Consider the following 26,424-nt stretch of genomic DNA (forward strand, 5'->3'; position numbering starts at 1 on the left):
AAACAGTCTCTGAGGTACAGGCAGATGCAGTTCATGTACATGAATGACTGCAGAATTACACACAAGATGTATTTTGCAGATCAAAATTATTCAGGTATGGTGCATATTTACCAGTGATACATGAAGGAAGCTCCATATGCCCATTGAAACAGTGCTTGATAGGAGAGCCCGTGAGTTTGAATCCTGCAATGCACATGAATTTCTGCCACCGACCGCTTTGAATCAAAAATGTGCGTCTTTGCCCACTGGAGAGAAGTAGGTTTTGGGCTTCCAGCTGCTGTCTTGTAATGGTACATGGTGCTAAGGGAAACAAGAAAAATTAAAAATGGTGGACTATGAATCTTCTGTGGCTTTTAGCATGGGAAGCACCTCCTCAGCAAATAGCAAAAAAATAGCGCAAAACCAACTTGGTTCTCACTCAGCAGTGATTTTTAAAAAGTGAAATACAGATGACTTAAACATTTGATCTCTATAACAATTAATTCAGAATGTTTCAGTTTAGATAGTTTATCAATAATATGCACAACTTCCAAGCATATTCTTATTCACATGTGTAAAAGACAGCTTTACAGACTTTGCCAACAGCAGTAATGATCTCAAGAGGTACTGATTTCAGGAGGTTGTAGTTCTTGAAATAATTAATTAAATCTGTGGGAGTAAGTCTGATTTTGTCCCTGTTGTGTTTCGGTTACCAAGGATTAAAAAGGAATTTTGTAAGACTCCTTAAAAAAGAGCTCCAAGGAGGAAATTGAAGACAGCGAAGCAGCTTACCACAATGGCACTCCTGCTGCATGGGGGCCCTTGGGAAACTACACGAAAGGGTGTCTTAGCAAATGTAATCACTTCAGGGAAGCAGCTGACACCATGGTCAGTAACTGTACCTTGTTGCACAAATTCTTGGAAGTACAGGCAAAATGTTTATCTGTTTGTAACCTTCCAAATAGCTACAGAATTCTCACAATGAAAAACATGGTTGTGTGTAAATGATTTTGGGACACTAAAGCCCAAGATCCACAGGTTAAGAAGTATTGAGTCCAGGGATTAATTTTGGTCCGTCACAGACTCGGTAATCAAGTAACAAATGTAAACCTAATTCTGAAACTCCTACTTTAAGAATTATTAGAATTGTCTAGGAGTACGAAGTCAAGCAGCAATAAAAGTTACACTTACCCAAACATTGTGGTGGTCCAGGTACCCAGGTTTTTTCATGACATGTTACCCATTCTGATCCTGACAAAGTGTATCCAGGGTTGCACGCATACTGCACTCTGTCACTTTCCTTATAACCAAGTACGGGCACGCTAACAATTTCTCCAAAGTCAATGAGAGGTGGGTATTCACAGGCTGCCCCTGCAGAAGCTGTGCACGGATACTTGTTATTTGACTGCACACTGCCATTTTCTCCTTATCCTGATTTGTCCCTACTAACAATTTCTTCAAAATCAGTGATGGGTGAGTGTTTGCATACTATTGCAGCAGAAACCATGCACAAGTACTTGTTAATTGATAGATACAGGACAGTACTGACAGATGCAAATAAAGACACTACACAGAAGTTAAATAAAATTCCAATGACCTACATCCCTCCATCTGGGAATATACTGTACTAAAAACCACCATCATCTCCTTGCTCTACGAAATAATCATTGTCTTTATTATTTTCACAGTCTTTGCATTGAAAAAAACTACTAAACTAAAAATATTTTAACTGAAAATATGAATAAACTTCTGAATTTCTCAGAGTATATTTTGTTTTCCAGCATTAGTCTGGAGTAAAGTTTTACACGTGCAGTCATGATTCTCAGTTTTCTTCAGTTCTACAAATAATTCCATTTGTCCCAGATTCCTAAAATTAGTTCCACAATTTTAAAATGAAAGAAGTTGGATCATCTTTTGAAAGTATAAGGTATATACTAGAAAGCACTTTTAAAGGCAAAGGGGGGAGAAGAATCTTGATGTGATGTGAATAGATTTAAATGGATCAATCACAGAGTTTGAAACTGGTTATTTTAATAAAGGTATATATTCAGCGGAGATTTTCTTCAGGCAGCATATTTTTGTATCATACAACTTGTTGAAATAACAAAGTACCTGTATTTTTAGAGTTGTATAATGTTTTAAAATCAAATCAGTATTCTGCGTTTTTAATAGTATGTATTCTGAATAATAGTAAATTGAAATACAAAGGAATTTATATGGATTAATGTATTTTAAGTGAGTTATGGCTTGTAATATGTTAGGTTCTTTATGAGAGTCATTAAGTTCAGGCACAAGGCAAAGCAGCAAGCTCATACAAGAAAATACAAAGCAAATATTCTCGAATGCATAGTTCTAAATCACAACTCTCATTCCAAACTTCTGAAAAGAATTCTATTTAAAAAGTAGACTTTATAGTTTAAATTACTTTTGCAGTTCATTTTTTCTTGATTGTCACCAGCTACATCAGTTAAAAGCATAGATTTCCATTTAATAACTTACTTTTACATGTAGTACAGCCCATCCACAGAAGAAACACTACAGTGTGGCTCAGCAGTGTCATTTTCAAGCTTTACAAGTTAAAGACAGCCTCTGCAACAGAGTTGCTATTTTCTGTACTCCAAATTGCATGCACTTGTATTCACTCCCATCATTCCTGAGGGTGTCCTTGTAATCTCCTCCCCTAATGTTCTTGCAACACAGCAGTCAATCTGTACAGATAAATTATGCAATTGTTGCAAAAAGTCTTCAATAGTTTGTTCGCAAAACTTTTCAGACTGAACTTGACAGAGAAGCATTATGAAAGCCATAACAAAAAACTCACAGTGTGTTTATAACACAAAATAATATAGAACACTCAGTTTTTCAAACTTAAAATTTTGTTATGGGCAAAACCACCTTATATGTGGAGCCCATAATTTATTACAAGTCTGCTTAAAATCTTAACAGCCTAATAAAAATACTAAGTTATCGTTAGTCCACTTCTAATAATGCAAATATTCATAGTTTAAATTAATGAAAGAAAGCCTCAGTAATGCTTTTTTTTTTCTTTTTAAAAAAAGTATTTTACAGAAAAAAACTGTCCTAGTACCTAACCACTTCCTCTGATGTTACACTCATCCTTCCATTGTTTGTTTGGTTGATTGCATAGGTCTTTCTCAAGGAGGCTAGCAAGACAGGAGGGGAATGGCACACTGAACCATTAGTGTACAAAGGTTTCTGTTGGGGAAAGTTCAATGCAAGTAGCAGGGGTCCCTTCCTCCTAAGTACTGAGGTCTCCATGTGTTTACATGTATGTATTTTCTTAATAGGCTCCACTTTTTTGGATCCCAGTTATTCAGCGCCTCTGTTCACTAAAATTGTGTTTACCTGAACAAGACCAAGTTGCACTTCTGCTGGGGCCACTGCTAGGCAACTGTGGTTTGTTTGTGTAGTCTTTGACCTCTGCTCATCTTGTGTCATCGCACGTTCTCCTTTCCCACACCACATTTTAGCCTGGAGTCATAGATCGCTCAATAACTGCTTGTTACAAATATGAATTAGCGCTAAACTAAACCACATATAGGCAACCAATGGGTGATTGCTAACCAACTAACCAAGCTAAAATCAGCTCAGGACAAACCCAGGCAAGACCAAAGGTCCTGCATTGTCAGGTTGATGCAGAGCCTGTGTCCTTTTATTAGCAATGGCAAAAATCATATTTATCAGGCTACACCAGCTGGACAACTTTGACTGAATCGAGCTCCATCCTCATGTGACAATACTAAGATTATTTTGGGGGTTAATATCTGTGGAGTTTCTTACACAATCTGCTTTTTCAGGAAATTCCCATTTTTTTTCATCCAACACACTCGCTGCTAGGAACTATTGTGAAATACAGGATAAACTAATATAGCAATCAACTTTGAGGTTTTTTTCTCCCTTCAAAAACACACATGGCATTATTTTGTTTACTGAATGATAACACCCATCTGAGGATCAACAGGTATTGCTGTTACTATATACACTAAATGAATTTAATTATCATTGATATGCCACTTCATACAACTGGCAGAACTTCAAAGCACCTTGAAGAAAAGCTTTCTTCTAAAAGGCCATGAAAGTCTCAGTGGCAAATGTCCAATATTAACACCTATATTAACCATTTTTTTAAGCAACTAAGCACATTCCTTAGAGAAAACCAGGAATAAAACCATGAGACTAATGTTTCTAGAGGCATGTAACATTTATCTGTATTTTAGATTCTTACATACTAGTCCAACATGACCCTAAGCACTGTTGTTTATGGAGTCCTGGCAGGTTGCAATATAAAACAATGAATCCCACAAAAGTATATAACAAAGCTTTCTGGATTTCACTCTGAGTTCAATCTTTCTGGCTCACTTCTTCCTCACCTTCTAATCCTCCTGTGCCTCAGAAAGGCTGGTCTCCCACTCTGGAATTTTTCCTTTTTAGTATAGAAGAATAAAAAAGGTAAACTAAAGGAAAATTACTTTCCACCATCTTACTTTCCACATCTGCCACCATTCCTGCCCCTTTTTATAGGTCATTAATTTTTGGCCTCATTTGTAACTCAGTCACTGAAATACACCGAATTACCTTTTCTAAACAGCAATTGCTGATCAAGCAGCCATTTCCAATAAGTCAGCTCCAAAATGGTTGCATAATTTTTATTTTACAACATGTAGATGTCTTTCTTTCTTTCTTTCTTTCTTTCTTTTCATGTAAAGGGCAAAAGAAAGTGTTCTTCCTATTCAAGATCATGTCTCCTTATATTCACCTGGTTAAAAGATCTGATCTCCACACAAAGGTAGAAGAGGACTATACTCACTCTATACAATTACTTTGGCTTGGCTTAATATAGGAGAATGCTCAGCAAGACCAGCCTTCTGCATGAGCGCCATGAGTTGAAGCCTACCTGAAAACGTTGCTCAGATAAGTGAGAACCTGACTGCCTTTGCCCAGCTCTGACTAGATGACTCTGATGTGAGCTGGGTAACAAAGCAGCAGCATACAAACTTTGCTCTTTCACATTTGCCAACTTCACACATTTTGTAACACGTTGGGGGTGGGAGACCAGAGATTCACAGAGATTCTCATGACAATCTTTAATCGGACTCACATGCAGAAAAAATCAGGTAGCTTGGGTCTACGTGATCAGAGCAGTCACGAGCAGGTTATGCTGACATTCTAACTCATAGTAAAAACAATATCTTCTCAGGAAAAGGGAAGAGGAATTCCATACACAAATGTCCGGCATTGTGTACAAGACTGACCCCACTGTGTGTAGGGGCAGCCAGAAGCCAGCACACAACACATCAACTGGTTGGAGCGGCCCATTCTCCTGGAACTGTGGTATTGGTTTAACATGGACCAGGAGAGCAGGGCCTTTGATGTATTGGTGTCATAGAACAGAAATCTTGCAGGAGAAATTACCATCCTCTTGCTCTATCAAACCTGCTGCGTAGTTAAAAAAAAAAACAAACACCATAAATTATAAGCCACCGAGTGGTGTGGTACTGCTCTTGTACCCACTCTACCCAAAATTCTTCAAGACAACTACCTTCCCCTTCTGATATCAGATATTTTATTTGAGGCCTGTGATACCTGACTGACTATAAAACCCAGTGATTTCATGTCAGGACTTCAGCAAGTAAATCACCACTTATTAAAACATAGGAAATTGCTCTGAATTCTACTTCCACTAAATGTTCTGGAGACTGACTTTTAATCTCCCTCCATTTTCTCCAGGTCTGGTCTTCAAAGAGAAGGGTCTTTTTACATTTACCAAATATTCTTATGCTCCAAAACCTGCCTGGGCACGGTCCTGTGCTGCCTGCTCTGAATGTACCTGCTCAAGCAGGGGGGGTTGGACAAGATGATCTCCAGAGGTCCCTTCCAACCCCTACCATCCTGTGATTTTTGTGTGATTCATCCAGACCTCCTCAAAGGCAACAGGTCTGGGCAACGGTCCCAACCAGCTTCACTACAATAAATGTTTTAAAGCCAATATAAATTGTTGAAACTTCACTGGGACACAGGGTCACCTTGGTTAAAACATGGTAGTCTGAATCAGCATAAAGCACTCTAAATTTGCCTGTTATAGGAATGGCCCTGATCTGTGAGCTTATATCTAGACAAAAACTCACTTTGCCTAATTATGTACCATAGAGGTGACAATTTTACTGGAAAATAGAAATGACAGTCTATAAATAAACCTGAATGCCCATTTGGCTGATGTGTGCAAAAAATGCATAAGGGCAATGTTGTTACACAAGAGGAAATGTGCTTCTGTCGTGACAGAACAATGGATTTCAGCTGAAAGAGGGTAGATTTAGACTGGATGTAGGGAAGAAATTTTTTACAAGGAGGGTGGTGAGACACTGGAACAGGCTGCCCAGAGAAGTGGTGAATGCCTCATCCCTGGAAACATTCAAGGTCAGGCTGGGCAGGGCTTTGAGCAACCTGATCTAGTGAAAGATACCTCTGCCCATGGCAAGGGGGGGGGGATGTGTGTGTGAACTAGATGATCTTTAAAGGTCCCTTCGAACCCAAACCATTCTATGATAATGGTTTGGTATTCTATGATGCTCCTTCTGGCACCAAAAAGGACTGTTGTGCTTTAGCCTCCATCAGCAACTAAATACTACATTGCTGCTCGCTCTCTCCCCCCAGCCCTGTGGGATGGGGGAGAGAATCGGAAAGGCCTGTCATGGTTTAGCCCCAGTCAGCAACCAAGCACCACGCAGCCGCTCGCTCACTCCCCCCCGGTGGGATGGGGGAGAGAATCGGAAGAGTAAAAGTGAGGAAGCTCCTGGCTTGAGATAAAGACAGTTCAATAGGTAAAGCAAAAGCTGCGCGCGCAAGCAAAGCAAAACAAGGAATTCATTCACTACTGCCCATGGGCAAGCAGGTGTTCAGCCATCTCCAGAAAAGCAGGGCTCCATCACGCGTAGCGGTTACTTGGGATGACAGCCACCATCACTCCCAAAGTCCCCCCTTCCTTCTTCTTCCCCAGCTTTATATACTGAGCATGACGTCATATGGTATGGAATATCCCATTGGTCAGTTGGGGTCAGCTGTCCCGGCTGTGCCCCCTCCCAGTTTCTTTTGCACCCGGCAGAGCACGGGGAGCTGAAAAAGTCCTTGACCAGTAGTGTAAGCGCTACTTAGCAACAACAAAACATCTCCACGTTATCACCCCTGTTTCCAGCAAAACTCCAAAACATAGTCCCGTACTAGCTACTACAAAGAAATTTAACTCTATCCCAGCTGAAACCAGGACAGGGCCAAAATAAGAAAACTCGCAGGTTGAGATAGCAGTGTAACAGTTACAATAAAATAATAGCAATAGTAATAGTAATAGCAATAGCAATAGTAATAATAATATAATGAACAAGAAAATAATAAGAGAGAGAGGGAGAGATGAACCCTCGGGAGAACCCAAACAACAAGTGATGCAACTGCTCACCACCCACCAACCAACGCTGTCAGTCCTCAAGCCGTGACTGCTCCCTCCTCCCCCGGCCAGCCCCTCCCAGGTAACATACTGGGCATGACATCACATGATATGGAATATCCCTTTGGCCACTTTGAATCCGCTCTCTTAGCTGTGCCCCCTCCCCTCCCAGCTTCTTGTGCACCTGGCAAAGCATGGGAAGCTGGAAAAGTCCTTGACTAGTACAAGCGCTACCCAGCAACAACCAAAACATCGGTGTGTTATCTCAACGTTGTTTTCATACTAAGTCCAAAGCACATCACTATGCCAGCTACGGTGAAGAAAATTAACTCTATCCCAGCTAAACCCATGACACTAATAAAAGGCTGAGCTTGAAAAAATTTGTACAAGCCAAACTTGGTGCAGAAATATTATCGTATCATCTACCTACGCCCAAGCCAGCACTTTTCACCATGAAATGGCAAAGCTGAGATCTATTGCATTTCTGGTGCTGTTGGAAGGCTCTGCTACACAAGGAAAGGCATGAAAAGAAATATAAAAGGATTATTTTTATCATGCCTCACACAACCAGAAAAATCCCATTCTTTTCTGAACATTTCTTAAGAAAAGAAGGCTGGGAGGAGACCTTATTTCTGGTTTTGGCTTCCTAATGGGACAGTACAGAGAAGACGGATCCATACTCTTTTCAGAGATACACAGTGATAGGATGAAAGACAACAGACACAAATCTGCAGCAGCAGAAGTTCCAGACAGATATTAGGAAAAAAGATTAACCATGGGGGTAGGCAGACATTGGAACAGATTGCCCAGAAAAGTTAGAAAATAACTCCTTGGAGATATCAAAAACTCTGCCAGGCAGGGTCCTGAGCAACCTGATTCTTATTCCGCAATTCTATGCCTAACTATTCAGAAAGCCAGCAAAAGTTCAGGACTGTGAAAGGGTTAAGCTGAGGTCTTTGATATGTTGATGGTTACTTGAAAAGTTATTCTAGCACCAATTTGGTAAGTCTAAGCAAATAATGTGAAGGATAAAAACTCTTCCTCTGTTTCCAAATACACTTAGGAGGTCAGACACGCTTCCGGGCTTGTGCATCACTGAGTCTCATTTGCAGTACATATTTCACATGCACTAAGGACAGCGGTTTGACAGATGTGCTTTCAGCATCCCACCCACACTAGGACAACAGCATGCCTGAGCTGTGTGCCTGCAGCAGCTTCTCTGCTACCACAGCAGCGCGTGTAGCTGACCTGTCTTCCCTAGCCACATTTGCATGAATATATTCTGGGAAAATTAAGGTAATGGAAAGGAGTCATTAACAAAGTTTCCTTACTGTCTAAAAAGCAACTTGATCCCTTCCTGTGTCTTCATTAACTTTTGTAAGAGTTCTGTGTTCAGTTTGTTTTATAATGGTCATGTTATAAATCTCTTTTTCAAGATTTCACACAGATATTTTGGAGCTTTTTCACCTTTGAAACCCAAGGTGTACCTCTCATTTTCTTTCACTTAATTCTGCTGTGCTAATTAACTGGAATAACATAGCCCCAGATTTCAAATTACAAGCAACAAGTTTGTTTTCAAATAATTCATGTAGGAAAACTGAGAAGGGGAAAATGAAAGTGTCATGGGTTTAGCTGGGATAGAGTTAATTTTCTTCACCGTAGCTGGCATAGTGCTGTGCTTTGGACTTAGTATGAAAACAACGTTGATAACACACCGATGTTTTGGTTATTGCTGGGTAGCGCTTGTACTAGTCAAGGACTTTTCCAGCTTCCCAAGCTCTGCCGGGTGCACAAGAAGCTGGGAGGGGAGGGGGCACAGCTAAGAGAGCGGATTCAAAGTGGCCAAAGGGATATTCCATATCATGTGATGTCATGCCCAGTATGTTAACTGGGGGGGGCTGGCCGGGGCAGGGGGGGAGAGGAGGGAAGAAATCGTGGCTCAGGGACAGGCAGCGTTGGTTGGCGGGTGGTGGACGGTTGCATCTTTTGTGTTTCTGGTTTTTTCCTTTTTGATTTTATTATATTATCATTAATGTCATTATTATTATAATCATTATTATTATAATTATTATTTTATTGTAATTATTAAACTGTGCTCATCTCAACCCACAAGTTCTTTTGCTCTTCCAATTCTCTCCCCCGTCCCACAGGGGTGGGGGGAGCGAGCGAGCAGCTGCGTCGTGTTTAGTTGCCGACTGAGGCTGAACCATGACAGAAAGAAACGCACATTCTCTTTACCACAGAAAATACCTGCATGCTGTCCTGAACATGCTGGGGAAAAAGAACAAAAGAGAAAACAAGAGAATTAAATACACTGGCACACACTGGTGTTAGGAAGCAATTGGGAAGATGCTGATGCCATCAGGCCGGGAACAGGCAGCAGCACAGTGATACGTGGATGCTCCATCTGTTTGTCTCAGGCATTTCTCCCTGTTTGTCTGAGAATGTGCCATCCCTTCCTGCCCCGAATGGGTCTTCCAGACCATAGAAACAGGTTTGATCTCTATGGTATGGTCAAGACTACAGGTTTGTGGTTTTGGTCTCATCTAAGATAAGGTGATCAAGTGCAGAGCTGCTTGACTGGTATCCCTGGAGAGTCTCAGTTATATCATGTGCAGATCTTATTACCCTTTTTCTTGTTTATTGATCCTTTTTTCATCATGCTTGTACTTCCCCCTTTCTCCACCCTGGTCTGCTTCCAAATAAACAGCCTGCCCCGAATTAGTTTTTCCCCATTCATCCCAGTTTGGTTACATCTGTATTCAGTATTGGGTTTTCTGACACCAATACCTCGGTAATGTGACCTTGTGTGGTGTTACTGATATGGTCACAGATGTACAAGTTATCTTGCAAGATTTTGCTTACAGGTCTAGTCCATCTTGTAAACCCTCTTCGTGTTCAAGGGAAACAGAGTTTTGCTTCTATCTTTCATAGACACAGGAATGATTACGATGCAAAAACTCAGAGGCTGAGATGAATTTCTATTCATTTTTTGATCTCAGCACAAAAAGTTTCCAGATGCATTAGCAAGCCTAGATGGCAGCTGTTAAGGTAACAAAGCTCAATACACCAAAATTTACTGGTTAAAAACTTATCACCAATCATTTTGTTTAACTGAGTTCTTATATTATTTCTCAACTGAGACTCACCAATTCATATTGCAATCGTTGTTCATAACATGACCTAGAAATAAAAGCTATAGTGAACATCTAGTTCAGATCTGCATGTCGCACATCAGAAGTTCATTATATTAAATTGCTGAATCTCATCGCTATTTGTCTTCGCTTTTAAATACTGGTTTAAAAAGTGATGACTTTTTAATCTTTTGAAAACATTTTGGAATGCTATTGTAGATAACATGTAAATGCTATTTTTATCAACCCTTTTTTCCCCAACTGGTTGTCTGGGTTTCAATTGAATAGGAAGAATTTGTCTATTTCTTGAATGCTTTAATTTCTTTGTTGTTTTATTTATTCATGTAGCACCCACAGAAGCCTTGGAAAACCATACAGAAGAGCATACATGCAGTGATATTACAGAAAGATGGAGTATAGAGATAAAATACAGAAGAGATCCTTACGGCGACTTTTTATTAAAACACACTAAAATGGATGCGAGGCAAACATTGTCTATATTCCTGAATTTTCTTCAGATCTTCAGTCACACCGTGTATCCAAAGGCAGAGCCCCAAGAGTACCAATGTTTAAGTGTCATATGAAATTATACAAAGCAGTTGGACTAGATATTTTAATAGTTTAAATGCTCTCAATTAGCAAAACAAAGATGCTTGCTTGACTTTTTTGTTATTTTCAGAATAATAATTAACTACTGAGTAGAATTTGGATGTTTTAAGGTTTTTACTGCTTTCATAGATCCATTAAACACAATCTTTTTTTTTTAATACTTGCCTTTTTTTCTTGCCTCTCAACCCTTGCCCTTTAGAGGCTTCTTACCTGTGAAAGGAGACATGAGTGCTGTTAAGATCTACAAAAAAAAAAATAGGCCTCTCCTTTCTCTCTGCAAAATTAGAGTTTAAAATCATTTAACATCAAAACATTGAAGGGCACTACACTAAATCTCAATGTATCTATATTCTGTAGCCACAAAACCACTCATGCTATCCAAACCACCAATACCACAATGCACTTTCACTTCCCACACCCTTCAGCTCAGACCCAACAATGCCACTGAACACTCATTTCCCAAAGCTGTCTGTGTGTCTTAATGGTCTTGGCCATCTTAATTCAGCTGTTAATATCAGATAAAGAACGCATACATACCTTACCTGTAGGCTTTCCTGAAGTCCATACTTATTTTCCTCTTTCAACACACCTTGGGTATGTCAGCTGTCCTTCCTTACACTGCACTTCAAATAAAGTTGTACCAGATTCTTCTCCAAAATGGTTTTGCTTACAGTAAAATCCAACATAATCCCCATGGTAAAAGTAAATTTGATTCTCATAGAACCATTGCAGCAGCACATTATTTTTCTCCATTTCATTTTTTGACAAAGTACATGGCTCTAAAGAAGAGAGACTTAATCAGTGTTAATAAATTGATTATATTTGAAATAGCATCATTTTGACTAGTCTACACTAAAACTGTAGGTTATTTCCCATTCTCTTAATATTTGAAATCACTGTATTTTTTGGATACTGCAGACATGTCATATTTAAGAAAAAAAAAAACAGACAAGTTTACATTTGCTTCTGTTAAAACTTTCATTTTTAACAGAAAAAATTGAAGTTGAGATCTTAACGTTCTAGTTAGTAACACTCAATTTATAAATTCTAAGTATCTGAATTTAGAGAGAGTTGGGGTTGTTCAGCCTGGAGAAAAGTAGGCTCTGAGGAGACCTTATTGTGGCCTTACAATACTTAAAGGGGGCTTATAAGAAACATGGGGACAGACTTTTTAGTAGTGATAGGACATGGGGTAATGGTTTTAAACTAAAAGAGGGTAGATTCAGACTAAATATAAGGAAGATGCTTTTTACCATGAGGGTGGTGAAACACTGGCACAGGCTGCCCAGAAAGGTGGTGGATGCCCCATGCCTGGAACCATTCCAGGTCAGGTTGGACGGGGCTCTGAGCAACCTGATCTAGTTGAAGCTGTCCCTGCGCACTGCAGGGGGGTTGGACTAGCTGACCTTTAAAGGTCACTTCCAAACTATTCTGTGATCTGTGAATTATAGAGAGAAATAAGTGCTTATTTATCTTATCACACCTACCTATACAAACTGGTGGTGCAGTCCACTGTCCTTCAGAACAGTAGATTCTCTCAGATCCTTGCAAAAAATGATAGTCAGAGCAACTATATTGAACTGAAGAGCCACTGTCATACTGGGTCAGGGGTGGGAGAGTAAGAGCTCCATTCACAATAGAAGGTGGAGAGCCACATTTTCCTGTAGGAGCTAAAAACATTTGGGAAACATTCAGCTTCAGAAATAACAAATCTGCAGCTTTAAATGCCTGTCAACACTAGATATCTGTCAACTCTCAGTGTATTTTCTTACTATTTCATTATGTTTCAGATCTGAATGCGATCTCTTGCTTAATTCTGACCATAAGAAATCCCTTGAGTGCATTTAATTGTTTATAGCTATCTTTCTACAGAGCTTTGAGTTCCCTGGGCTTGGAGAAGAGCTCCTCCCTCCTTTCTACAGCCTTCCCCAAAGGAAAGTGTATTGTTTTTCCATGCTTGCATATGTTTTACAATATAGCTGTCTTCTGCAAAGATATCTGTGCATAACTGTATTGTTGAACCCTAAACATCTATTGTTTACAACAGATTCTAGGCCTGCATTGCCAAAGTAAATTGTTTCTAAATAGGTCTGAGATTGATTAATTAAAAAGGCAATTAAAAAGTATTGGTTTACCTTGCATAATGCATTTCGGATAATTCAGTCTGCCATGGTTACACTGCGTCCTCCCAGGAGACGGAATGGTGGTCGGGAGAAAACTGTACCCCTGTTTACATTCAAACTCTATGAGATCACCATGTAGGAAAATTAATTCTTCCTGTTTCCATTTCAACTCTATGTTGTTGCTGTTCATATCGGTTACATTAAGATTGCATGGTTCTATGAAATAAAAGTGTACTTCAATAAAAAGCAAGCTTAAATGATTTTTTTGCTCCCTTTTGTGGGAGTCAAGAAAGATAAAGCTAAATCTATAGTTCTAGAATGTTTTCGAATCTTGCAAGAAAAAGAACTATAGATGCATAAAATAAAAAGAAGGCAAATGTAAAGAAATGGACTGAAGTGACAGCAATAACATGCAAAAAAAAGCCAAACTGGGAACAGTAAATCACAGGAATCACACACTTCTGACAAAATCTGGTTTCTACAAGTATTTCTAAACATATAGCAGCCTGGGTTTACCATTGCAGAAGAAAAGAACAACTTTACTGTAACTTCAAAGGACTTTTTACAATGAAGAAAAATCTTTCATCAAAATTAGCCTGTCAGATTTGGCTGACAGGTTTGGTAAGCCCTTTGAAGATAGTAGTAGTTAATACACAGTAAATTTAGGCTGTTAACCTAAGGAAGTGCTTTGACAATTCCCTTTTCTTTGCATTTTTTCTTTGTTTTGTCACTGTTAGAAGAATTTAGAGATCTTCTAAAAACCTTTTGGAAGTTTTGTGTTGCTGTTTGGGCTTTTCAGGGTATTTAAGGTCAGTATTGTTTTGGTTGCTTTCTGACAGGTTTCTTAAAATCTAATGCCAGGATCACATCAGGTAGCCTAGCTTTCCATTAGACAGTTAACCTCATTAACTTTTGAAACCACTTTTCAACTATAATAAGTTGACAGCTGAGTCAGTGGGTCAGACAGACCTCAGTCAGTAAAGCCTGGCAGAGGGACAGTTACAAAAGTAAATTTCTATAAGTTCCACAAGAATCATTGCCCGATAGAGGCCCTTATTAACACTTTACTGAAGGAAAGGGAAGGAGAAATCGGTTATTACACATTCTGATGACAGCACCATAAAAACAAATTAGTATGGATTTTTTCCTGAAACTAACTACTGTATGTGCTCTTTCTGGTCTGATTACGTGAGGGTCAAAAAGAAATCTCAGAAAACGTGGAAAGGATGATGTGGTTATTTGAATGTTTAGGAGACAACTAACACTATAGGAAATGTGTTCTCATTATTTCACAGGATTTGTTACATCTGAGAATTCAGATCCAAGAATGCTGATATGGACCTTTCAATCCAGGCAAGGTACATTTTATTCATTTAGAAATAAGTAATTAACACTTAACTGGTTACTTACTTGCATTTTCACAGTAGACTACCAATTTAAAGTGAGTCAGTTTAACTAAGGATGCTAGTAAACTAGTTATTTCATTATAGAAGGAAGGAAATAGAAACAAATCAACTTTTGTAGATCATCATCAGTAGTGTTCCTGCTAGTATTGATAAATTCTGAATGGGAATTCTGTACATTGTTTTGAACAGCATACATAAGAGCAACATAGAAAAATTAGAAAGTCCAGGATGAAGTGACAGATATAAAGACACATAATAAAAACAAAGGCTGAAGGTTTAAAAATGAAAGTCCACAAAGTCATTGTATTCCTTGTTAATCATATCTAAAAGCCACTTTGGCAAAGGCTGCAGTTGTGCCTTCTAAACGTCTATTAAAGAACAGGAAGAAATTCACTGATTGAAGAATACGGGAGTGTGGAATGATCACTGGTGGCGACGTTATCGAGGTTGAAATTACTGAGTCTAAAGTTATATCCACATTTCATAAAAGTTAACTTCCATAGTGGAATGCGGTTGCCATGCTGCAGATCGGTTCAGTGATTGTTCCCTAAGCAACACCACCTGCACACTTAGATGTTAGGAACACTGCGGGAGCTCAGTGTACTAATCTAAGGGAGATAACTGGAGGAGGGAATGAAACGAAGGCTTCACGGCCAAACTTGTCCATAAATCACTGCAGATCCAGGGGCTGGATGGAACCATGGAACCATGCCCAGACCAGCGCAGAAACATTGTGCCCTGTGGGTGAACTTTGCTCATTATAACTTCGTTGCATTACTAAAACATACGCTTCTGTCCCAGAGTTACCTGCCTCCAAGGTACAATCAGCCCTCACTGAGCGTGCTCTGAATTTCTCTTAGTCCATACCTTAAATCTAAGCATGGAATTTCTACACTAATCAATAATGAAATTATGTATGACCAAAGTCACTTAAGCTCCACCTAAACATAAAATAATATAAAAATGACCCCAAGAGAAAGAGATATTAGGGAAGATACCATTGCAGACTACTGGGATCAGTCAATGGGCTGAACCTCTCTTCTCCCCCATAGGGATGCCTGTCGGGTAAGACTCAATCACTTGGTTATACACCAAGTGACTCCCTGGGAGATTTAGAGAACAAGCTTGTTATTTTGTGTTTGGTGAGCATATGCTGTGAGTGGGAAAGAACCATATAATGTAAATGGAAGTTTCACCACCAGACAGCGTATTTATCACCTGCAATCCAATAAGAATGTGTATTTCTGTTGCTTCAGTAAACTGCACTATTAGTGAATCTGGCCACGATGGGTTATTGGGCACAACTAGACTAATAGTGATCATACTGTTAGTGAATCCCTCATGGACTAACAGTGCTGAATTGGGTATCACTCAAAATCTAAGCCCAGCCACTCCCGGACTCTCTGACATCTGAGGACCAGCTGGATCACAAGAGGATTTGTTTTCTGCCAAATTTCTTCACCTATTAATGCAACAAGGAGAAAGAATTTAGAGAATCCTCCTAGGTAACAAGGACAGTTATGTTCTAGAATAGCTCACTCAGGAAAACAGAGGAACCTATTTAATTGGATGTTTGTAAGAACAGGCCAGAGGACACCTAGCAGGAGTGGCCTAGGTATGTTTGATTTTGGTTCATCCTCATGTTTCTGGGATCTTTTTAAACTCAGACAAAAGAGAAAAGGTGGTCATGAAAGGATTATCTAGAGATTCTTTCCAATTTTACCTTTCTATATTTACATATAACAAAACTTTATTTTTCATACAAGACTTACCTAAGCAAGTTGGTTGTTCTGTCCAGTTTCCTTCTTCACAGTAAACAGTACTAGGTCCATCCAAAATATAGTAAAGTTGACAACCATAGTCTACTGAGGAACCATTTTTGTAACTTGTCAATAATGGACCAAGAACAACACCATTTTTAATCACAGGTGGAGAGGTACAGTCTTGCTGTATTTCTAATACGAGGTAGGGAGATAGGTAATGACATCTTTAAAACAATGTTAACACTGGTGAATGTATCAGACTACTAATAGACTGAGCAAAAAAAATTTACATAGAAATAAAAGATAAGCTAATATAAGTTCTTTTTCAAATTTCATTTTCAGAAACTCTACACTTGCCTTACTGAATTGCAGACAGGCATTCTATTTCCCTCTACACTCCTCCTCCATATCTGCTCTTGACTCTTGCTCGTTTACACTCAATATAGGTTAGTTCTTTTTCCGTGATAAGACGGCCTTTATTTGTTGCTTGAATTGTTTAGCCCATGTGTGGTTCAAAATAAACAAAAGAAACTTCACTGGAACTATTAATCAAATGATCAGCAAAATACTTATGAATTTGCATGTTCAGACAACATTAAAAGAAGGAGTACGAAATGACTGAGGTAAATGGTAATGTATGAAATAAAATCAAAAATACAGCACAGGCTTATAGGTGAAATTTATAATCACTAGAAACAAGCAACAATGGCCTTTCAGTCAGTCAGATGGCTACACTGACATCTGTAGCACGTACAAACACTTTCAAGAGTAAGGAACTGTACTATAGCAAATGCGTAGTCATAAAATGCCTATAATAGCATTGGAGAGTATTGAAGTCGCTTTTAAATAGAAAAGCAATGTTCACCTACTCATATCTTCACTGTGATATGTTTTGCTTGCCCTTATTGCTACATCTGCCTCGGGTGACGGTGGTGCCTCAGGTTGCCGTTTATCCATAGTTCCTATAACCATAGCAGAAACTTAGAATAGTTTTCTCAGAAATAACTCATTTTCAAATACCAAAACAGGCAGACACTGATGCAGTGTAAGATGCAATAAAATCAATATTCCGGGGGAGAACTACACAACAGAGGTGTCAGTTGGATTCATCTGTCTCATGCTTTCTCTTTAATTTGTGAACAATGGATTGTCTGCAAATTATGCGGCACTTCACCGCTCAAGCATTTTAACAGAGGAGGACATAAACAGTTTTGCAGATATGGAAACTGAGGCTCTCCAGAAAATCAAGGCATTGTTTTAAGAACCACTTCATTCAATTGTCAATCTTCACAAAAGTACTAACCAATACAAATAGGGGGTGATGTCCATTTTCCTTTTTCACACTGGATTTCCTCAGATCCTTTTATTTCAAAGGTACTTTGACACTGTATATGAACTTTGTCTCCATTATGATATGTTCTTCTAACTGTGATGATATGGGCATGAGGAGGAAGCGGTGGTGGAGGACATTTATCTTTTACATCTGAAAATAAAAAAATTTATATTATTTTCTCACTAATCAAAACTGCATATACAATTAATTTTACTATACATCATGTAAGCCTATCACTTAAAATAAATTTTTGGTTGATCCAGAGTAATTGCTTACTCCCATTTTCTTAACAAAATGGGAGACCAGAATAAAAAAAGTTATTTTACGTTCAACAAATATAAAATAGAGGTAGTTGCTAATGCACTGCTATAAATGAATTTGTTATTTCTCCACATAGTCGTAACAAAATGTTCTTTAAAGGACATCAGGAAATAGAGATTTCCCATACCCTCCATTGATATAATATTTAAAGGAGTTTATGTATTAATTCTAATGCTACAGAAGCAGCAAGAATCATAGCCCTACCCTGAAATTAAGTTTGCAATTACTGGATCTTCAAAACTAGATTTAGACCATGTTTTTATTCTCCTGAGCACCCCACCTTCTCTACACTCACTCAAGGAAGATATCTGCTGTGTCATCAGAATGAGTACAGGGCTGGAGTCCTAACACATGCCATTTAATTGGGAGATTCTAGTGTATTTTAAATGCTACTGTATTTTCTAAGAAAGGAAGATGAATTTCATCTTTGTACTCAATCACTCAGCCTTCTACAGGATTAGCTATAAAGGAATTACGAAGCACGAATTTTACTGAAAGTGGTGCTTAATAGATCTATATTTTTAAAAGGCTAAATATATATAATATTAAAAAAAAAAAAATCTCAGGCACCCCACACAGAGCAATTAAATTTGCTTTAGAAAACATACTTCATGGGAAAAATTCCTGTAAAAATATACTGGAAAAGAATATTCTAGATTTAGCTTAAACCAATAAAAATGTTTGATTGTCCTATCCTCTGTCATCAACACCTAGCATGCCTGGTATATAAAGCAGAGAATTTGTTACCATGAAGCAGTGAGATCTCCTAAAGCTCAGCAGTAATCCTCAGAATGGGGACATTATCCAGATAAGACAATGATCCACAACTATCAAGGTATGTTGAAAAATATTATAAATTGTCATCTATCCTAAACGCTGATTCGTACTGTTTTCTGCTGTATACTATATCTTATCTGATTCACTAGACCTTTCATTCTTTTGAAAGTTTCTTTTCTGAGAATCTCCATTACCCCTCAATGACTGGGGTAATTGCTAAAGGTGTGTTTCTGTCCTCAGGATGACCTTTCTAGTTAATTCTGTTGAAAACATATACAGTTTGGTGAGGCTATAAAACTGTGAAAAGTACCACAATCCCCAAGCTCAGAGGGAACTTGTTACAAATTTTATTTTTAATGCCTCTCAAGAGGCATACTTCCACCTCGCAAGGCAGGATTAAACATGCTTGATTAAACCTTTATGTAATCCGAACATGGTTTAACTTGAGCTTCAGGGGCCCAACAACTTCCCTGTAAGTATTAATTCCTGCTTCTCCAGGATACGTCATCAGCAAGGGACAGTATCTGCTCTATTGTTTGAGTCCACTGAAAACTAGTTCCAATTATCATTGCCTCCCTCCCTGCTGCCTGGGCTCCATGCTGTTCAGCTAACATTTGATTTCCATTTAGTCTGTGAGCTGGTACAAAAGGCATATTTTTATTTTGAATTCATAAAGCATTTCATGAAAGAAGGTGCTAGTCTTCCACTAAGATTTTGACATAGTAAAACTATAAAAATAAGGTACCTTCACACACTGGAGGGTCTGGATACCATCCAAAATAGTAACATTGGATTAGGTCAAATTCACTGACAGAATAATTTTCCTCACAGAAAAAGTGAACTACATCTCCCTCTTCATAGACTTTCTTCACGGGATAGAAACCTCCATGTGCTATTGCACTCAAAGAAGAGCAAGTCACTTCTAGGAAGAAAATGCACAGCAGTGAAAACCAGTTGAGGAAGGCTTCCCCCCCCAACATCTTATAAAACAAGCCTTCTTGTAAATTTTTGTTCATTTGTAGACTAAATCACATTTCAAACAGAATTATTTTCCAGCCCATTACATACTAGTGCACTTTGGAGTAAGGGACCACCCATGTGTAAGACACACTGCTTCTTCTGTAGTGTTTCCTCCTGCAGTATGATATCCCTCATCACATCTATATAGCAGTGTTTCATTCAGTCGAAGCTCTTGTTGGGCTGTGAAGTAGCTGCCGTGATGCAAATCGGGTACTTGACATGACTCTTAAATAAATAAAGCGTATGCATAATATTAATTACTTTTTTCATTTCAAGTTATTCATCTAAAATTTTCCTAAGAAACACCTTAAAAGTGGTCATATCCAAGACAAAAATCTATGCAAATAGTGATTAATTAAAAATGCAGTAGTTCACACAACTTTTCCAGTTGTCATTTGGGAAGAAAGTTTGGGTGACAATGGGTTTATTTGAAACAACGCGACTTCACCTATACCGATTCCTTCTACATATAATTTTATCTATTCAAATCCACAAAACTAGCAGCGTGTGAAATCTGACAACTTTTTCCCACGAGGTACAGCTGAGAACCTACTAGAGGAGTACTCAGATGATAACATGACATAGGCGGTTTGGCCCTACAAGTACAGCAAGGACAGCAGAATTATATACATATAAGACAGATGTTAAAAGATAAAAATGCAGAATCCTACCAAGTTTTTTAGTACAGCTTGGCTGAGAGGACCATCCTTTTGGCCGGCATTGTACTGTATCTTCATTACCACCGCTTGGAGTGTGGTAGCCTGGATTACATTTGTATTGCAATTTCTCATGTATTTTAAAGTACATTTCTGTACCGTAAAAAAAGCCATTTTCCAAAAGAGGCTTGTTACATTTTTCTAAGTGAAAGAAGACAGCTTGGTTAGAAAAAAAGAATGGAATATTTTTCTTCTCTGATAAAGAAAAGAAGGGTTTTTTTAAGCTATCCTGATCTAATCTTGTTTTCTTGACCTATTGAAGACACTCTACCCCAATCATTAAACAATACATCAAACCAATGGTAATAACATAGAGCATGACAACCAAGGAAGCTAGAGCTAGGCTTTTGAGGATATACATCTGAGGGGAAACTATTACTTTTCCCAAAATAAGGAAAGTGGGCAACTTTCTTGGCATTCTTATAAAAACATAGATGATAAAAGACCTTAAAATATGTATTATTGTAAAAACCTTCCATACATAAATACATGTAGTTTGTATGCATAAATGATTGATTTCACCTTGTTGTCCTAATTTATACGTTTTGACCCTCTTGTTATGCAGCTTCTATATTTGTATGTTCAAGGAGACCCAGCTAGAAAAGCTTCCTGCTAGAAGCAATGATGACATTAATAACGCTGACTCACTGTAGCATCGTGGCACCGGAGACCATCCTTTTGCTGTACAAGTTATTTTTCCATCTTGAGTCCCAGTTTCAGTTGTACAACCAACTATACAAGAATAGGAAAGTTTTTTTTCCTTACGCATAGGGAAATAGTAACTTCTGAAATTATAGTAGTACTGGGCAATCTTTCCATTTTCTATGTGTGGCAAATCACAAGGTATATCTGCAAAAAAATAAATATATTTCTCACCAAAAATATCAGCCCACATATGAACTTTTTTTGCATTATTTAATCAGTTGCATTGATTCAGGCTTTCAAACAAAGGGAATGAAATAATGAATACTTAAAAGAATGAAGGGTCTTGTAAGATTCACTGAAATTAAGATGTATTACAATGTGTTCTTTAGGTTCACAGGAATATCAGCTGTAGAATAAAACTTCCTAATGTGAACAGGGCAAAACTGAGGCAGGACACACTTATTTGACTCTTTATTTAGCCCAGAAGGTACAAGCACAAGCACCCTTCACTGCATAAACATACTGATGCCTGCTCTAAAATCCAGGGGTAACAGTGTCAAGATTAGCTACACCATAGCTCCTCAATTCAGCAAATGTTATCAGAACAGCATGACAAACTGCTAGGAGGCAATATAGGAAGTAAGCTTGCTAAATAAAGGAAGTTTATAGAATCATTCCGGTTGGAAAAGACCTCTAAGATCATCAGGTCCAACTGTCAACCCAACAATACCATGTCTCCTAAACCATGCCCTGAAGTCTACATGTCTGTAAAATACCTCCAGGGATGGCGACTCCACCACCTCTCTGGGCAGCCTGTTCCAATGCCTCACCACCCTTTCAGTGAAGGTTTTTTTTTCCTAATAGCCAATCTAAATCTCCCCTGATGCAACTTGAGGAAATTTCCTCTCGTCCTATTGCTAGTTACTCGGGAGAAGAGACCAACACCCACCTCACTACAACCACCTTTCAGAGAGTTGTAGAGCGATAAGATCTCCCCTCCAGACTAAACAACCCCAGCTCCCTCAGCCACCCTTCATCAGACTTGTTCTCCAGACCCTTCACCAGCTTCGTTGCTCTTCTCTGGACACGCTCCAGCAACTCAGTGTCCTTGTAGTGAGGAGCCCAAAATTAGAACACAGCATTCAAGGTGTGGCCTCACCAGTGCAGAGTACAGGGGCACGATCACTGCCCCACTCCTGCTGGCCACACTATTCCTGATACAAGCCAGGATGCTGTTGGCCACCTTGGCCACCTGGGCCCACTGCTGGCTCATGTTCAGCTGGCTGTCAACCAGCACCCCCAGGTCCTTCTCCGCCAGGCAGCTCTCCAGCTGCTCTTCCCCAAGCCTGTAGTGTTGCATGGGGTTGTTTTGACCAAAGTGCAGGACCCAGCACTTGGCCTTGTTAAATCTCATACAATTGACCTTGGCCCATCAATCCAGCCTGTCCAGGTCCCTCTGCAGAGCCTTCCTGCCCTCGAGTAGATCACCACTCTGGCCAAATTTGGTGTCATCTTCAAACTTACTGAGGGTGCACTCAATCCCCTCATCCAGAACATTGATAAAGATATTAAACAGAGCTGGCCCCAGCTGAGCCCTGGGGAACACCATTCGTGAACAGCCACCAACTGGATTTAGCTCCGTTCACAAGTCTCTGGGCTTGGCCATCCAGCCAGTTTCTTACGCAGTGAAGAGAACACTCATCTAAACCATGAGCCACCAGCTCCTCTAGGGGAACACTGTGGGAGACTGTCAAAGGCTTTGCTAAAGTCCAGGTAGATAACATCCACAGCCTTTCCCTCATCCACTAGGCCGGTGACCCTGTCAAAGGAGATCAGATTGGTCAGGCAGGACCTGCCTTTCATGAGGCCGTACTGGCTGGGCCTGATCTCCTGGTTGTCCTGCACATGCCTGGTGAGCTCACTCAAGACGAACCATTCCATAACCTCCCCTGGTACTAAGGTCAGGCTGACTGCCCTGTAGTCCCCCAGATTCTCCTCCAGCCATTCTTGTACATGGGCATCACATCAGCAAGCCTCTAGTCTTCTGGGACCTTCCGTTTACCAGGACTGCTGACAAATGTTGGAGACCGGCTTTGCGAGCTCCTCCACCAGCTCCCTCAGTACTTGGGTGGATCCCCTCCAGCCCCACAGACTTGTGAGTGTCCAGGTGGAGCAGCAGGTCGTAAACTGCTTCCTCCTGGATTATGGGAGGTTTATTCTGTGAACCGTCCTCTGCCTTCTAGGTCAAGGGGCTGAATAGCCTGGGGATGACTGGCGTGACTGTCAAAGACTGAGGCAAAGAATGCATTAAGTACCTCAGCCTCAGTGGCAATGTTCCTCCCTGTGTAAAAGCATTTTTAATTATCCCTTACAACAATGGCCAGGCTGAGTTCTAGCTGGGCTTTTGCCAGTTTAATTTTCTCTCTGCATGACCGAATGGGGTCTCTGTCCTCTTCTTGACGTGCCTGCCCCTTCTTCCAAAAGTGGTAAGCTCTGCTTTTTTTCCCCCTCAGCCCCAGCAAAATCTCCCTGTTCAACCAGGCTGGTCGCCTTCCCCACCAGATCGTCCTACAGCACATGGGGAGAGCCTGCTCTTGCACCTTTAAGACCTCCCTCTTGAAGAAGGCCCACCCTTCCTGGGCTTAAGTTCTTTAAGAACATGGTGAACCAAAAAGAAAGAAGAAATAGGGGTTAAGGAAAGAATAAGCAGAACTTCAATTAAAAAAAAAACCAAACCAGTAACAGGAGAAAACCTTTAAAGGAGTTGTGCTGAATATGACATTAAGTTATTAAAAAACAAAACAAACAAGAAACCCCACAAAACCAAAAAGCTCACAACTAAGAAGCTATACTCATGTTTGGATTTCTTGTAAAATTATCCTTTGAGTCTCAGAAATTGTCTCCATGGCATTACAAGGCAATCTAACCTGAAGAATCAAGTTTTTAAAAAATGGAATCACCACTCACGAGTCTCATTATGATTGGGAAATATTTTCCCACAAATTGAACTGCTGTATTCACCCTACACACATTAGAACCAAAATAATTCACTATTGCTCCTTCACTCAATAGCCACTAGAATTTACTACATTTACTAGAATTTTATGCATATTTAGTATTTTTACTAAATAGAAAGTACCAATATTAGGTTTTTTTTATTCCCTTCCTCACACAGACACTGTATCACATCTTAAAAAAACAAACCTCAGGGTAATTAAGATTTTTAAGTAATTAAAAGACAGAAATTGCTGCTACCTACATACCTTTTGTTTGACTTTCCAAAGGGTATCAGTGTAATTTTGCACAAGACAAAACTCTAGTGAAGACAGAGGTTGTTGCAACAACTACGTTGGAGTTAAATATGCATTAGCAGGTACAAAATGAAGTTAGAAAAAAAAAAGGGACACCTTTTCAATTGATGGAGGTGCACCCTCCTATGCGGTCCACAGCTTTGTGAACTTGCAGTTCAAATGGTATATAAACTATAAACACCCAGGAATTTTAAGCATTACTGAAAATAGGGATAGGAAATGCAGAACCACCCCAGACCAGCTTCTGTAGGCTCCATTTCACGTCCACTCTTTGCTTTGTGATAAGCCAAACCACTTCAAACATTTCAATATAGAAAATGTTTTATTACGAAATTCAATTTGTATAAGTGCTTTAAAAATCACTCAAATACATTTCAAAATAAACTTTTCCTGAATAAAAGTCTGAACTTTTCAGTATTACAGCTCTGAAGGTTAGATATGAATCTGCAGCCCTGAGTTACAGCGACAGTTAAATCATCATTATCAATCTCACAACAAAATTATATTTAAAAAGCAGTTTTTACTCTTGGTAAAGATACCAAAGTTGTAAGGTAACTTAGACTGCATGTTCTAGATTCAATGTGCATTTATTAAAAATAGAATTCAGTGTATTTACCTTCTGCAAAGAGTTTGCCTGAATACATCACAACTAGGAAGAAAAAACAGCTTTTAAATCTCATCTTCATTACTGTCTCCATCAACAGTTTCTACCACTTGTGAATACTCCCTAAGTATTACTTTTGTAAATAATTAACTGGATTTTCAAAGGTATTCACAAATGCCTTAGTGTCTATGGTATTTTGTAACAAGTTATTTCACTGAAAACACTATTTTACATTATTTTAGTTCTCCAAATATCCTAACACTAGACTTGCAGATTGAAACTTCCATTTAGCATACGTCAGTAAAGGACAGAATTTATCATTTTACAGTGAAACCAAACAACAAGCTTATGGAACAATTTAAACTAATTGAACACTGTTCCCTCAGAACCTCCTGAATTCCAAGTTCAAAGGGCATTCTGCTCTCAGATTATTTACCCTGGCCGAAATAAGAGGAAATAGAAAATTCCCCCCTCCTCCAGCCTACCCCCATATAACCAGTTTTATTATTCATTCTGGAGGCTTTTACCTTAAGAACATGGCCACTACTACCATCTGTCTGTTGGGTTTTGTTGTATCTTTTTAAAGTCTCTTTTTAAACAACAACAAAAAAACCCAACAACAACAAAGAACCCCAAACCAAACCCCCAAAACCCCACATTTACAATGCATTATTACCTGACTAATGACTACCAGTTGATTTAGCATCACATTCCACCCTTGGGGGTGGGAGTGTATAATTTTACAGTTTTCATTTTCTTGTCCTTGCTCTAAGAAAATGCAATTTCAAGGCACAAAAGAACAGAATTTAAGGGGGATGCTGTGATGAAGACCATCTATTCAGCTGATGAGATGCATGTTTGTATGTACTGCTCACTTGATAGGAAGAAAGCACTCACAAATCACCTCCTTTAACATATCAGGTCAGAATTTCTAAATTCTAAGTCTTACAACAACCCAGTGTTCTGTCATAATCTTGTCATGTTTAAAAAAAAAAGGGAGTGATAAAAAAAAATTCCTACAGTCACACATGGTCCCTCAAAGCCCTACTCGAAAGTAAATTCAAGCTCCCCAAGAACAGTAGCCAGTTTTGAAATCCACGGACTATACCTCCATTCCTACCTATACCTCTCCAGATCAGACAAGCCAGCCTAACTGTCCCACACAAAAACTGTTTAATAGCATTCTACAATATTTAATCACAGTGAGAATACGGTGCTGTTTGTAAG

General features: G+C 39.1%; 1 protein-coding gene across 1 annotated transcript in view; it reads right to left on the bottom strand.

Moving 5' to 3' along the window:
• LOC104051323 (coagulation factor XIII B chain) overlaps positions 1–26,361 on the bottom strand; it is a 33,490-nt gene extending 7,129 nt beyond the window's left edge. Inside the window, exons 1-13 of the mRNA XM_064455773.1 lie at positions 25,210–26,361; positions 21,286–21,486; positions 20,593–20,778; positions 19,970–20,146; positions 19,647–19,823; positions 17,774–17,953; positions 17,340–17,432; positions 16,480–16,662; positions 13,314–13,517; positions 12,666–12,848; positions 11,751–11,957; positions 1,171–1,359; positions 112–300 (exon numbers count right to left, since the gene is read on the bottom strand). Of these exons, the coding sequence (XP_064311843.1) occupies positions 112–300; positions 1,171–1,359; positions 11,751–11,957; positions 12,666–12,848; positions 13,314–13,517; positions 16,480–16,662; positions 17,340–17,432; positions 17,774–17,953; positions 19,647–19,823; positions 19,970–20,146; positions 20,593–20,778; positions 21,286–21,486; positions 25,210–25,291 (2,251 nt within the window). The 5' untranslated portion in view covers positions 25,292–26,361. The remainder of the gene's footprint in view (positions 1–111; positions 301–1,170; positions 1,360–11,750; positions 11,958–12,665; positions 12,849–13,313; positions 13,518–16,479; positions 16,663–17,339; positions 17,433–17,773; positions 17,954–19,646; positions 19,824–19,969; positions 20,147–20,592; positions 20,779–21,285; positions 21,487–25,209) is intronic.
• Positions 26,362–26,424: the final 63 nt, after the last annotated feature.

Source organism: Phalacrocorax carbo, chromosome 6 (assembly GCF_963921805.1).
Source record: "Phalacrocorax carbo chromosome 6, bPhaCar2.1, whole genome shotgun sequence".
In the NCBI taxonomy this organism is placed as follows: domain Eukaryota; kingdom Metazoa; phylum Chordata; class Aves; order Suliformes; family Phalacrocoracidae; genus Phalacrocorax; species Phalacrocorax carbo.